This window comes from Chamaea fasciata, unplaced genomic scaffold, assembly GCF_029207755.1.
Source record: "Chamaea fasciata isolate MVZ Bird 193981 ecotype frontalis unplaced genomic scaffold, bChaFas1.0.hap1 SCAF_11, whole genome shotgun sequence".
Lineage (NCBI taxonomy): Eukaryota > Metazoa > Chordata > Aves > Passeriformes > Sylviidae > Chamaea > Chamaea fasciata.
The window spans coordinates 5,551,548-5,567,440 of NW_027094096.1; the positions used below are offsets into that span (position 1 = coordinate 5,551,548).

At 43.4% G+C, this 15,893-nt stretch overlaps 1 protein-coding gene across 2 annotated transcripts in view; it reads right to left on the reverse strand.

Moving 5' to 3' along the window:
* Positions 1-15,893, reverse strand: part of INPP5D (inositol polyphosphate-5-phosphatase D) — a 55,234-nt gene that overhangs the window by 35,585 nt on the left and 3,756 nt on the right. For both annotated transcript variants that reach the window (XM_066194102.1, XM_066194103.1), the window contains one exon: positions 11,897-11,960. In XM_066194102.1, coding sequence (XP_066050199.1) covers positions 11,897-11,960 — 64 coding nt within the window. The remainder of the gene's footprint in view (positions 1-11,896; positions 11,961-15,893) is intronic.

Here is a 15,893-nt window from a genome sequence, read left to right on the forward strand (position 1 = left end):
AAATCAGACATCCAAAAAAAAAAAAAATCTGAGTTAAAAAAGGAAAAAAAGAAAATTATGTATTGTCAATGCTATAAAATTCCCTCTATTCCTCCAGTGCAACAGAAGGATAGCAGTACATACTACCACAAGCTCCATTTCTTTAAGCATGATACTGACTTAAGAGACTCTGTATATTAATTACTCACACTGCATCACACTTCCATTCTTATTAAACATTATAAAAAATTGGAATGCTGAAGGTTTCCAGGTTTGGGAAAGGCCGTATCACCTTTTCCTATGTGTGGTGTCACGGAAAGGACTTGAGGAGCACAGTGCATTCTTTGTTTCAAATGCTTAACATGTTCAGTGTGTGTGGAATGTGAACCCAGTTGCAGTTAATCCTAAAAATGATCCTGACTCTCATATCTGTCATTGCTGATCTCTTCTGGCCATGCAAGAGTTTTCCTCTCTGTGATCCCACCCGGGCTTCGTTCTGGCAGCCCAAAGACTAGTCATCTTCACAGGTAGGCAGTGCTCCCATGGCAGAATTGGGACATCTGCAGATTAGGAGAGTCTGATGGAGGAAAGGAATATTGAAAGGAGTTCTCAGTAGCGTATTTTTACTGCCAGATTTTTATCTCAAGTTCCTTGCTAAAATTATACATCCTAAAGAAAAATGTATTAGAAGTTCTGGAAGGTAAAGAAGTGGAAGTCTTTTGAACTGGCACTCTCCACACATGATAAAGATGTAGATCATAAAAACAATTTACTCAGATCCTACTTAAAGACCCCGTTCCACTCTGCTCCAGCACGCCTGTACTTTTTATGGTTCACATTAAAAGTATGCTAATTGCCAAATACCCAACTAATACAGTTAGACACAAGCCAGAAAGAACACCAAACAATTCTAGAAAGCACCAAGACCGTGTACTTGGGATAGTTCTTCACATTCTTCACACTAAATAAACCATTCAAACTCCTGCCTTCAAAAAAGATTTTGCCAATACAGCATACAATTATTCAGCTTGTAGCACCAAGAGAAACCTGCTGAGCAAACAACCCTTTCAGCATTTCTCTGTGTTATAATAAATAAGATTTACATCAACAAAAAGCATACAACAGTACAGTTCCATGATGGAACATGAAGGACTAGTATTAAATTTAGCTACAGGGTGCAAGTCAGATGAGTTGATGATGAATGAGCAAGGACTGCAGATCCATGAGGATCTGATGCATTTTTTTTAGCACTTCTGTAGTGTGTAGGTGGAATTTAAGTAAAAGTTTTGGAGCATGCTACTTCTAAGAACTTTTATGATTTTATCACAAGCCTTGTGCTTTTTGGGTTTCCACTGAAGAGCTTCAACACTTGAAGTCAAATAAAATTTCCATTTTTAATTTATTCATAAAGTATCTAGCTCTAGTGCTTACCAAGATAAGCTTGAAAACATGGGTCCCCAAGAGCTATCAAGGCACCCAAGGCAGCAAATGTACCACACTCATTGTTTCTGAAGGCACTTAGTGAAGGTCATCGTGATTCTATCAGTGCTCTCAGCTGACAGTAGCTGGGCTGGGAGAACTATTGCAGGTTACTTGCTTCTCATGGAAGTTCCCAAGCTCCCTTCAGCTTTTCCCTCTGTAGAAGGCAATAAAGAGGTACCCAGGCAACCATGTGTGGTGTTCGATGTTCTAGGAGAAAGAACTTTTCCCTGAAACAGGTGAAGACATGCCCACAATGGCTCTGTCTGCACAGCAGGGCAGGATCCCTCAGCCCACATCAGTCTCACACTGAGTTCCTGGGGATCTTCTCCAACCTGTGCAGCAGACAGTGGAGGATGCATAATCAGCTCTCTGCTTTCCCTATTGTCCTCTTGGCTGAATGAATCCCAGTTTCAACTGTCACCAACCACTAAATATGCATTAATTACATGAACTATCTAGTGGGAAAGGAAAAATGTAAGATTAAAGAGGTAATACTTACTGAAGATGTGCTGCTGAAGCAAAGCAATGCAGGCAGAAGGTGCACGGGAAGCAGCTGCATACACCACATTGAACTGCATCATTTTTTGGATTGCATAATTCAAACCCCTAAGCAATGCTCAGTAAGGGTAGGCGCCTTAGTTACAATTTCCTCTCTTCAGTCTGCAGAATTTCTCAGGCTTTAGATACAGCAACTGATTACTCTGTTTGTGACACTAAGGATGACCACTTTTCCTTTCTTTCAAGGGGCTGTCCCTTATTTCATTCAGTTACTGCAAACACGTAGTCAATCAGTTGGAAGCCCTGAGCCATAGCTGCTGACTGAACAGATACAGAACCCAGCCTGAAGGAGCACCATCATTTAGCAAAATTACCCACAAAGCTAAAACCAGAAAAAAACACACTTCAAACCCTCTCCATTTATGTTCTCCCCTGAACAGCACTTCTGGAATAAAAATTGTGGATGTTACACACTTTTTGTTACACTTTGGCCCCTAAAATTGGACTCACAGTTTCTGGGTTTGCACACACAGGAATGTACAATGACAAGAGGCTACCCAGTGCCTCTGTGAGCAACCAGAGCCTGCCTGTGGCTCCTGCCGTGTCTGATCACAAGGAACACCTGATACTAAGGCTGTTACACAGCACAGGTCACTATAGCCCTGTCAAGTTTTGGAGAATAAGGCTTAATGCAGAGTTACTTGGAAATTTTAACTCAGGATTACCAGTCTGCTAACAGAGAGCAACCCCAGCCCACAGGGAGCCTCACCATCCTTTACTCATGGGGTTTGCTGAACCCAGCTGTGCTGAATGTTGGCTTTTAAAATACTGCAGAGGGACAGCTTCAGAGCCCCGGGATGGAACAGACCTCAATCAGTTTAGACTTTCAGAGGAGAACCAAGACTGAAAACTCTGACAGAAGTACAAACTGAAGACATAAGAAGTCAGACAGCTGGGCAAAGGTCTGGGAACAACCAAAAGCTGCATTGTGACTTCATTCTTATAGAGGGACTGAAACAACTGAGTCTGAGCTATCTTTGCTAAAGTCTGTTTTGTTTCCCTAAACTATTTTGTCATTTGAAATCAAGCCTTGCATGCATTTGTGCAGCAATCTGAAAACTCAAGGATGCTAAATTCCATTTAAAAGCTGTAATAATTTCAACCACCAAAAGGTAAATTTGAAGAATATTAGTGAATCAGACCCTGTTTACCTAAAACAAGTCCAACCAGGACAATACTTTCAGTTGATAGTCAAAGGTGATTCTATCTTTCTAGTTCACGTTTATGTCAGCAATACATTGCAGCCCATGTAGGTTGTTTTGGTCCATTCCCCACGGGTGCAGTGCAGATTGACTGAGTCAATCTGAGATCTAACTGGAGCCTACGTGTCACTAGTGATGTGCTGGATGAGTTCCATGTCTGCATGGAGAAGGATGCAGCCTGCAATGATCCATCTCATCAGCAAATCAAGGTAGATCTCTGAAGAATAAAGGGCATCACCTCATCAGCATGGAGTATGGAAACAATTTTTTAGTGACAGTGGTACTTGCCATAAGACTCATTGTAAACAAATCTAATACCAGTGTTTTCAAAGAATCATTCCTATCTTAAATGATCAGGACAAAAAGCCTCATACAGCACCAACAATATAATAATTTCTCTTTCTTTGAGAAAACAACTCAAGACTTGCCTGTAAATGAGCACTTTCCTCTCTGGCCCATCATCCCTCAAAGCACAGAAGCAATAGAACACAGCATTTCATTACCACACAGCTGAGAGGGAAGTAATCTATTGTCTTCCTGAATACCTGAAATTGAGTTATGAAGCTTCTTCAGAAATCTTTGGAATTTCTGGGCTCATCTCAGAGTTCATTACTCTCAGGGCTTGTAACTTACCTGTTTGTAACTCGATTGTTTGCACACCTGAGCTCTTGTAACAGAGCAGGGGGAAGATCCAGCAGGGTAGGAAAAGGGTAGGAAAGAGCTGCTGGGTATGTGATTTTGGGTGGTCAAAGCCTTTCCAAAGGATAGCAGGTGAAACAGTTAAACTGTCACTATTAAACTGCTTGCTGTATAACAGCCCTAATCCTTATCTTCTGAGTCTGGAAGGATTTTGCAGCTCCTGGAAGCTGCTTTGTACCTTCAGTGAGGATTGGCTATTTGCAATTTTCATTTGAGAGTGATGAAGGCTTTGCAACATAACACAAAGGGCAAACAGCAAAAGAAATTCATGACATTCATTTGCATTGAACTTGTCAGAGGGAGATTTTGTCTGATAGCACATCCAGATAAAAGGAAAAGGGATTTCACTTCATGGCATGCATTAGCTTCCAAATACCTGATTACCCTTTTTGAATGTTGAAAAACAAAATAATATCACTTTAACTTGATTTAAACCATGTTCTCTGACTTTTTTTTAATATTTCAGGAAACTGGAAACATTCTGGAAGGGCTCAAACTAGACAAAAGCTGGATATGGTTTGTTTGTATGAAGAATTTTGTATACTGAGAGATTCAGTAGCAGGAATGTGCATGTTTCAGGAAATACCTAGTTCTCTTACTAAATGCTGCTTCTTTCAGCTTTCCAAAATCTGTGTAGTGCATTATGTTCATTCCTACCTCAGATGTAAGAATGGAAAAAACATTGTCCTTGTATAAACAGATTTGGATCGTTTGCAGAAACATGAAATATATGGATTTGCTAAGCCCTGATTGTAAAATATTTTCAGTCCTCCATGTAAAGTACTTTGTAAATTGATTTAAATCAACATTAAATTATGTTGAAAAATATCCAAACTTTAATATCTACAATTTTTGGTAATAAAATGAAGCTGAATGTAATTAAACTATGGTTTTGGACATACTAGAAATGTGCTGCCCTAACCATGCTTCAATATATTGCTTATCAGTATTGTTTGGTTGTTCACTTTTCCCTTCTTTCTAACCAAGAAAAGCAATCACCCTGATAATCTCAGCCCAGCAGTATCATCAGAGTCCCATGAGCACAGCGAGTTTTCTGTGGTAACAGATAACTCAGGTGAAATCTGTTCCACTCTCATTATTATCTTTTCTTAAGACAGCCTCTGTGCAATCTGCAAGTGGCACTTTGGGCAGACTTGTGCCTGCCCTGTCTTCACTGGAGCCCATGAGGTTGCACCATCAGAGCTGAGCAGGTACAAATGCCTTGCAGAGCTGTGACAGAAGCTGTCAGTGGTGGATGGCTGAGCCTCATCTGAAGTGTTTTACTTTGCTTTATCACCCACTGAAACCAGCTCCAGAGCAATTTCCCAGTAGAAAGGTTTTGATCAGTTACAGATAGATTAGCAAAGCCCACGGCAAATCACAAAGTCCTGTGACAGAAAACCTTTCGGTGGCCACATGAGCCAGAGCAGCACAGCACACTGAGATTACAGTGCAGCAACAAAGAGAACAATAAAAACCTCGTGTCTCTCTGCAAAGGGCTGACAATGGACTTGGTACTGCATATGGCACAGGCAGACAGTGTCTCTGACGTTGGTGACAGCAGTAGTGACACCAGGAATGCAGGAACTGATCTAAACTCATAGCTCTTATCAGATGCTGCTATCAGGACAGCAGCCTGCTCTCCAAAGCAGGTTTGCACACCGGAAAGAGCCTGTGCCCCAGCTCCACCCTGCAGGACTCATAAACAGAAGGCAGAACTAATCCTGCTCAGGAGCAGACACAATCCTACCGACAGTGACGAGACAGGCACCCCTCTCGTTGTGCGTCCTGCCCATCCCAGGAGAGAGAATTTCACTTGTTCTGGCATATATAGTCAACCCATATACAGTGTATAAATCAAGATGGTGCCCAAAAAATGTGTTTCTAGAAGTGCACTGGGGAGGGACGGTTTCAGCAGAAAACCCTATATATACAGTGTTCAGGGCTTCTCCTACCTCCTGGGAGCCGCAGAGCACACTGGTGATCTGCTCTTAGTGTCAGCTGGCACAGTGAGTCACAGCTGCTGGCCTGCTTTCTAACTGCTCACATAGCACTATTTGTTTCCTGTTGCACAAAGCCCCGTGTCAGACCAGAAGAAAATTACCAGAAAAAAAAAAAAGAAAAAAAAAAAAGAAAAAAAGAAAAAAGCTATATGATCACTCCCTGTAAAACAGTCCTGCCAGGGCATCTATAATTTTCACTGAAGTTAGCAAAACCCACAAGTAAAAAGGGTCAGGCCCTCCCTTTGCAACAAGTAATAAGTATAAATGTAAGTAATGTTTTAAAATAGTGAATTTCAGCGCAAGTGCAAGAAGTGCTCATGCACACAGGAATGATGATCTGGCACTGTGACTGCAAAATTAACATTTCCCGTGTTTCCCCATGGAGCAGGAAGATGCACACACACTTCTGCCTTCTGTCAAAGAGCTGGGCCGCTAGGACAGCCCAGGGAGGGGAAGAGGAAAGAAAGAGACAGGCTGTAACTAAAAACATTAATGATTTCCTTACTGTAATACAGTCTCTTGTACAGCATGAGAAGAAGGCTGCTTTTCGTGATCCCTTCTCACAACAAGGTAATCCACAAAACTCTGGAGCTATTCACAGTTTTGCTTAAAGCAAAAAGAAGTTATTTTAAAAAATGAAGGGGCTTCAAGCATGTACTATGCAAGGCATAGCCTTGGCTCAACACCCTTTCCACCTATCAATGTAAAAAAGGGTGATAGGTTAGGATTTTTCCGGGTTTATTCCTTTCTTTCAGGGATTTTCTCCCATTTGTTGCCTAAGAGATGATAACGATGATACTTAAGAGAGAGAAAAGATGTAGCCATGGAAGAGGGGGAAGACTGCTAGTCTGTTAGCTCAGGGGCTTTCCCTTTGGAAGTTCAGAAATGCTTCGAGATGCCAGGTCATGCCCACAGGAAAGCACGATGAGGCTGCACCTTCCTCAGGCTGAGGTCGGACTGCCACACAGCACAGGATACAGCACATTATATATTACAATAAAAATAGATTTATATAATATATATATTATAGAACCAGAGAACCACCGAATGTGCTGAGCTGGAAGGGACCCACAAGATCATCAAGTCCAACTCCTGGCCCTGCACAAACAGCCTGTGCCTGGGAGCATTGTTCAAATGCTCCTGGAGCTCTGGCAGCCTTGGGGCTGTCACCATTCCCTGGGGAGCCTGTTCAGTGCCCCAGCACCCTCTGGGGGAAGGACCTTTCCCTGATATCCAACCTGATCCCCCCCCTGACACAGCTCCAGCCGTTCCCTCGGGTCCTGCCACTGGTCACCAGAGTGAAGAGATCAGTACCTGCCCCCGCTCTTCCCCTCACAAGGAAGTTGTAACTGTGATGGGTCTCCATGCAATCTCCTTTGCTCAAGCTGAACAGACCAAGCGCCCTCAGCCACACCTCATACGGCCCCTCCAGACTCTTCACCATCTTCATGGCCTCCTCTGGGCACTCTCCAATAGTTTCATGTCTTTTTTATACTGTGGTACCTGAAACTGCCCACAGGACTCAAGGTGAGGTTGCACATGCTACCAAAAGGCTGCTTTGCAGGTGCCCCAGTTTCTTAAGGAGACTCCACCTTTATCCACAAGCCAAAGCTGCTCCTGTAATTACTAGGTTCACTCTCTCAGCAGTTTTTACAAAGGATATCTTTGGTGCCAGCCCTGTTTGTGCGGTGTTGCCATCTGTCCATCAGGGTCTCTCTCCCAGCCTTCACACACAGTGGCACAAGGCCAGTGCTTGATCCTGCAAATGACCTATGAAGTGTTATCTGGCAGACTACAAGAAGAACATGAGATGCAATCTAGCTGCCCCTGAGAAATGATTGATTTCACTGCACCAGCAGACAACATGAGCTGTGAACTCCTGTTTGAGATACATCAGAAACTGAAGGATATCAAAATCTACCCTACCCTGTTCCAATGCATATTCACTGACCAGCCAAGACCAGTGTCTTGTTACTTCTCAGCACCTCTTTCACTCATGAGGCAGGTTATATTCTTGGCAGCGACCCTTTGAAGGTGAGGTATATGAAGGCAATAGAGGGTAAAGCACTTGGTAAGGGTAGTACCACAGGTTTTCAACAGCAGCTCTTGACCTGAGCACCTTCTCACAGGGAGCTAGAGTCAGTTGTACTGGGAATATCCTCACCTGGCTGCAGCCTGTCAAGGTTTGCAGTTTAAACGGTTATCTTTAGAAAAGAGACAGGACCTGCCAAGGACAGTTTAGGCCACCCAGATGAGAAACTGATTTCTTTCCCGCTGACTACAGACACAACTCAGCTTTGACTAAGGGACAGCTTTGACTGCATGTCCAAAATGACAGATGTATCACAGACATCCTCTGATCCTGGTAAGGGCAGCCAGGGATGGATGTTTATAATTATTTTCAGTAACCCAATCCTCAACCGGGCCAAGTTCCCCCTTTGTTGAGGGGATGATAAAGTCATAAGGAATGCAGAGTGGGCACTGATGAGGGTCATATTGACACCTCAGCCAGTTGAATAAATGAGATGCTTTCAGTGACAGCACAGGAAAGCTGTATCTTCTGTGAATCTGGATGGCAAGAACTGACCATAGATGCATAGTTGAGAAAGGCAATTTTAGTGTCTTCTGTTTGTCTCTGGTGTTTAGTTTGACCCTGTGATGCCCAAGGATTCCTTTTCTGCTTCACCCCTCTTTGCACAAACATGATTACATTCAGCTAATCTCCAGACATTTCATAACTACACATTAATTATGTCTCCCCATATGAGCAAGGGAAAATCCTATTTGTTTTCACAGAGAAGAAAGTGAAGTACCCCAGCTGTGACTTGCCCACAGGCAGGCAGCAGCTGAGCTCACTCAGGGGCAAGTATTTCCAGCCTCCTGCCCCTGCTCCTGGATCTCTGAGCAACTGTGTATTTTGCTCTCTTCCTGTTCTCTCTTATTACAGCAAGAGTTTGCAAACTAGCAGGGATATCTTGATGACTATCTTGATGACTCAGCCTGAAGATCTCTACTTGCTGTTACAGATCCTGTGTTTCAAGGGGTTTTCATTACCCCTACCCTCCTTCCTTAAATGTTTTCATCAGCAGGATGCAAGTTTGATTCATCCAAGCTATACTTTCATATATTCTGGAGTCTCAAGTAATGAAAGGAGAATATTCATCAGAAAAGAAAGGCAAAAATTCTGTTTGTGTTTAAAAAAAGACAGCCTGTGACAGTGAGCTCTACTGCTCATTTTGCTTTGGGAGGACACCAGGTGAATTCCAGATATGGCAGGCAAGAGAGATTCCTGACCATGCTAACTGCTGTAGAGGTGCTGCAGATATAGAATCCCAATGGCAGATCACAAACCATGCCACAAAACGCTGGAAGGACATATGCCAGTATGTTTTTTTCTTCAGTCTGAATGCAAAAGTGCACCTTTGCATGCAAAAATATGTACTTCCCTTTCTGCCACCTGTCCTTGAACAGTTAACTTAACCATGCAAAAAAAAAAAAAAAAAATGATGCTATCGTTCCCCTAGGGTGGGACCAGACTCAAGAAAAATGAAATGTACTCTCCAAGACTTAACAAAAAAGTGATGCAACTTGCAGCTTTAAGGGTGAAAAACCTCCACAGAGTGGCAGAGGGAGAGCTGTCATGTGCTGTGTATGTAGCTGTGATATGACAGATCTTCTAAACCTGCTGTCATCCAGAAAAATTCCTGAAGACAACAGCCCAGATATGGACAGGAAGACAGCCCTTTTATTAGGAAGAAGGACTGTGCAGGTAAAAAGAAAAAAAAAAAAAGTCACATTGATAATCAGGACTCATATTTGTAACAAATACAGGCTAATCTCAAGATTAAGTATTGAATCTTTCCTATATAATTTTTATAAATCCAGAAATGAGAAGCATCTACTAATTGCTGTATTAATTTAACACCTGATCTAATTCCATGGGATTAATAGACCCTTTCCTTTTTTAATTGGATTTTTTTAAATGTCCACATTCCATCCTATCCAACAGCTTTTATATCCTTGCAGAGAAGTAATCTTTTAAAAAATGTGATCTTTTAAGACACATGAACTGGTTTTTGTTTTATCCAAAAATCAATAGATAAGTGACAAAAAAAAAAAAAAAAAGCCTGGCCCAGCTACCAAGAACTGGAATAAGGCAGCACAAAACAAGAGGTGTCATGTCTTCAAAACATGAGTTAACAAGACACTTTATTCAGTCTACTCCTGATATTCAACCTACAGCTCCTGACAACCCAGCTTACAAAGGTACTCCACCACAGTCCCTCCACATTCCACGACATAGGAACAACACTCCCCCTGCCTGTGGGGCTCCATCTGTGAGCTGCCTGGCACAGTGAAGCCCTGATCTCTGCAGCTGCTCTGGGTATTGTCAAAGAGAAACACCATATCACCTTCTGGGCTCTTACCAGCACCACATCACACCAGCAGAATGCACCAAAACACACCCTTTAGGACAGAATGGCTGGGATATATCAGAAGATGGGGGATATCAACTATCACTACAAAGAGCACGGTGTGTGGAGCCAGGTGGGAATGGCAAGTTCTTGGTTCCAGCTGGGTGCTGGTCCTAGGCTTGCATCCAGCTGAGCCTGCACAAGTTCCTCTGCACAATGTCACCCAGTGCTCCATGAAGAGGGATGGACTCTGGTGACATGCCACAGTAACACTACAGACCCAGGTCAAGTCCAGCATAGACTCCTGCTGCCAGTTCCTCCTCAGAAACAGAAGTGCAAGTGAGGCAGAGGAATCTCAATGGCTCTGGGGAATCAAGCTGTCAAGGCCAACAGGGCCATGGTGCCTGGCCTGGGCACACAGTCCTCTGGAGCACAGTGCCAAGAGCCTGGAATTACCCTTGGAGGCAATACAGCTGTGTCTGTGCAGAGCTGCATCTGAGTGGGACTCCTGAGAACAGCCTGAGCTACCCAGAAGTGGGTCTTGAAGGAGCCAAGCTGGATGTGTGCACCCAGGACACACAATCCATCATTCTTACCAAAAGTCCACAGCTGAAAGCAAGCTGCCAGCACTCCGCTGTTCTCACCAACTCATGACTCCAATTTCAGATATGCTGCCTCTTAGTGGAGATCTCAAAGAAACACTGATAACCCCAAAGCACACGAGGAAATACACAACTAACATGGTGCAGGTGCATGAGACGCATACAAGCTGATCATGAAGCTGGTAGAAATCTGATTTCTACTGTGGGAAGCTAGCTGTCATCTGAAATGGGAAAGAATTATTGTAGAACCACTCTGACCAGCAAGGCAGATTGGGTAGCATGGGCATTTCCATTCTGTTTAGCAAGGAATGCCCATGCAGCACTGACTGTGCCAAGAGCATGGGTCAGCTGCAGCCCCCACTGTTGCCCAGTAAACCAATTCCTGGGGCTGTGGGAGACCATGCCTCCCTCCCCACCCCAAGTTTCATGATTTATATTTAAAAAAAAAAAGAGGCTGAGAGGTGGCATCACAAGGGGAAGTGGCTCATTTAGGCTTCTGTATCAAAATAGGAATAAACAGAACATCTGAAACTCTTGCCCTCAGTCTTGGTACTTTCTGGATCCTGAGACCAGAACTCAGTTTACATTCTCTGGATGCTGCACAGTACAGCAACTGTGCTGCAATTTTTAATTGAAAAGATCCATGATGTATTGATAAGAAGGTGGCTTCAGAGGAAAAGTTATTTCACATGCTGAGCTTCTCAGTTACATAAAACGTGGCTGTGCCACCGAATTGAAGGCATGTGTGTTAAAGAGTGTACTGATAGCCACAGCTAGGGACAGGACTGGAGACTGAAATCTCCACAGCAGTGGACTACAGACCAGCACTGTGCTGGCCTGACATTATTTTAATTCCTTATATCTTTTTTTTTTTTCTGTTGGTGTTAGAATTACTTTGAAAACCCGCAGTTTTCAAATATATTTTTGTGAGACCAAATAGTAGAGAGATGGCTTACCTGGACAATTAGCTTATTTTCTTTATCGGGCAAAATTCGGTAGGTATAAACGCAATTCCGGTACCTGGAACAGACCACAGGTGATACGGTTAGACCATGTCCAGAAAGGAATCTCACTATGGCATCCCTCCCCATGAGAAAAGACATTGTAAAATCCTGAGACACATAGACTGCTTCATGCACAAGGGTTTTAAACCATTTCTCTTTCTCACTTTCTTTCCCTGGAGTCTGCAGACTAACAAACCTGAAGTGTTCCTGGTCACTGAAACAGGAACATCAGCTTGCAGATGTCACTGCAGAAAGTGATATCAGCATTAGCTCAGGGGCAATCATTCTACTCTCCTTCTGGCCGGAAAGAGAGAAAACACCAAGTGGCTCTAGCTGTCAGTAGAGCAGGCGTCTCAGGAAGAAATGAAAAAGCAGAAATCCAAAAGGCAAAGAGCCAAAATCAGCATTAAATGAGTAAACTGACTTGCATTGACTTGTATTGGAAAAAGCAAATAACATATTTCAGCTAAATCACAGTACAACAGCTGATTGCCAGGCACATTTTTATCCACAAATCCTAAACAACAGCCTAAACACCATCCTGGTGTGGAGGTACACTGTACATGTCCCTCTGTAGAGCATCCACAGCAAATATTTTGCCCCAGCTAAATTCAATTAGATTCTTATTTAAGGGGGGGATGGAGGAGGCTTGTGTTCAGTGGAGGGTCACATCAATGCATGGCAGCTCAAGGGAAGCCTGAACAGCGCTGTAAGCTTGGCCTTCCTCAACAGCTGCTGAGCTTTGTGCAGTTCACCCAAGAAGTACTGACCAGAAGATATATTTTTGCTTTTCTCATAACAATAGATTGATCAAACCTTTTAAGTCATCTGCAAAGCACTTAAAAGATACAGTATCACTTTGAGCCAGCAAAAGGTGCTGGTTCAGCCCCTTCCTTCTCAAAAGAAAGAACAGAATCTACACTCAGATATTCCTTGGTTGTAGCAGAAACACTGCAGTACCTGTGGAATTGTCACAAAATGTGGGCTGAGGTCAGCCCCCCAGCTAGGGAGATCACGCAAATCAATAAACACCCTAATCTCTCTTAGAGTTGTGATGTGAGTCTATACATCATATGCCCTTCAGAATCATTCCACACAGGAGAGGAAACTTTCAGGATTTCAGGCAGCCTTATACAGCAGAGGAGTCACAAAGAGACATTGGAAATGAAAATAAATTCCTCCTAGATCATAGCTGAGTTTTTTCAGGATGTCTGGACGATTGGCTCATGTATCCACATGAATGTGTGTCTTTTGATAGCATTAATGCAGAGGATGCAGAAGAATTCAAGCTGTTTCAAGAGCTCATTTCACAGGCGTCTACTTATTAACACATCTGGTACAGAGCTGGAAGCCACAGACACGATCCCCAACTGTAGAGCAGCAACAGCACTGCTAATTTCACCAATGCCAGGGCAATCAGTGCCAGGTGAGAATATGCCCCAAGGAAGGGTATGGGGTTTGTTTTTATGTGTCAATGCACATCAGTTACACCATTTACTCCTGCTGATATGCAAACAGGGCTAAGGAGAATTACTTAAGCAGCAGAGACAATTTGTCTGTGTGTAGATTATGTAACTGATGAATGAAGCAGCCCAATGGCTCTTGCTCACAAGAGGACCCTCATGTGGCCTTCACATAGACTGTACAAGGCTGCTGTCATAATGCTTGTAAAGAGGTTTAAACTGAGGACAAGTAAGATCAGTATAGGAACAATGAAAGAAGGGCGGTTGGGTGAGTCAGGAGAAGGGAAGAGCACTCCTAGGATCAAAAGCAGGAATCCTCCCTGCCAGTTCCCTCATTTAGTGTGTGTGGATGGAGAAGACTGGGACTCTTACTCCATTTTTACCCTTAGGCTTCCTCTCCTCGGCATCCTGACTGTCAAATTATATGGTCCCAGTTACCACCACATTCTGGGTCCTCCCTAAAAGCTGGGTTGAGTTCAGCATTGCTCAGCCATTGTCCAGGCTGTCCATGTGGAGAGTAAATAAAACAAGTCTCCAAGTACTTGACATCTTCCTCTCCTCTCAACCAATCAGAGGAGGTAACAGTGTGACAAAGCGGGCATTTTCTCCTTCCTCTCCTCCTTATTTGTTTTTACGCACAGGTGATAATGTGCATATTGGGAGTGTCTGCAGCACTAAACAGGGCTGCTGTGCTAGGCCTAGTGCCAAGTGCACCGTGAGAGAGACACAGCATTGGAAAGAGCATCTCACAGGCAGAGTCCTATTAGAGGGGTCCCAAAGCTGCAGCTGGTCCTTGAGTGTCACCTCTGTAAGTGTTGTTAGTCCTGCAGACATTCATGAATGAACTGCCAGCAGAAGATCCCCTGGAGGAATGGTACCAGTTAAGGTGCAGGGAACACTAAATAGGCTCTTCTGGATTTCAGAATTCAGGCATCCACCTCCAGGTGCGTAAAAGAGCCCATTTTTTGTCAGTAAATGGATAGGACAAATGATACAGGCACAGAGAAAGGAGGAGGAAAAGGCCTTTGCTTCTTGCCTTTTATGGGGCAGTGTGACCAGAACAGGGGAAAGCCGTGCAGGGGGAGGAGCATTTCCCAGCCTTTCACCCTCTAAATGCTGCTACTCTAAATTTCAGAAAAGGAGGTAAGGCACTCTTAAAAGGCTCTCCAAATACACCTTTCCTACTTGTCTATATTTATATAAACCCTGTTTTTCTAAAGCAGCTCTTTGAAGAAATCATTATTTCATTCTATGATATTATAATAATAAATGCTTTTGCTGGGTCTTTATTGATCTGCACAATAAATATTACAGCTTTGTAGAATATGACATTTCTTTTTCAGAGCAAATTTCATGGTTTTTTGTTTTCCATATGTATACACAGTTGACACCTGCTCCTTTTCAACATAATTCTCTTTTGTGGAAACAATTTGCAGTCAGCCTTTCAGTTTCCCACTCTCCCATTCTTTTTCTCCAGCCTCTCTATTTTTTAAACAGAAGTAACTGAAAAGCTCAAACTTCAAACACCTCCCCATCAATAGCACAGCTGAAACTGATACATCTCTGAGGAAGTTTTCAGCTTCAGCAAAGGTGCCCATTTTTTGGAGACAACATTCAGAGAGAAAGATTTATTCACCACCTCTCCACAAACTAAGTGCAAACCAGCATAAGCTGAAAACTTGTCAAATCGTTTGACAGCAGTCTGTGTGATGTTTTCCAGACATAATTAATGCCAGCCCTTTGCACCTCTGATCCAGCTGCTCTTGGCTGGCAAGGCTGGGTGCTCCCCAATTCTTTAATCAAGCAGTTCATATTAGCTACCTCAGAATGGATTTAAGAATATAGCCTTTGGCTCCCGGTTCAGAAAATCATGGTCATTATATTGTTTCTATTTCCTGATCCCATGTCTCTCAAGTCACAAAAGACTTTCAAAGCTGACTGCATAAACATTTACAGTGGAAAAACTTATGCAAATGCATGTTACTAGGCATTTTTGCAGCACCTTCCCTTTCTATAATCCCCACCATCAGTCAGTGAAAATATTTTGTGTACATACTGGTTACAAGTCAAATCAATGGTGTAATACTAAAATCGCTCCACGGAAGCAACAGTCTATTCTAGTAAATTGTTCCCTGACTGATCGCTTGGGCCCTCAGCCCCTCTCACAGGATTGTCTCTCCTCCCTCCTGCTAGTACTGGCTATTCATCTGCAGCTGCCCTTCTTTCTCTGCTCCCTCCAGAAAGACAAAACTCTTCCCTGTGTTGTTACAAGCACCTTAACAGGCCAGCACCGAGGCTCTCTGCACCTTGTGAAGACCCCCACTCCCCAGCCACCACTCCCTGGCAGCCCAACACCTACGCCCACGGGGCAGTTACCCAGCCCCATGCTGCTCAGCAGCAGACAGTGCTGTCACCAGAATCTGACCTCAGAGACAAGCAGTTAGCCCAGAGTTATAAACCACCTTCACCACTGTAAGAAATATACT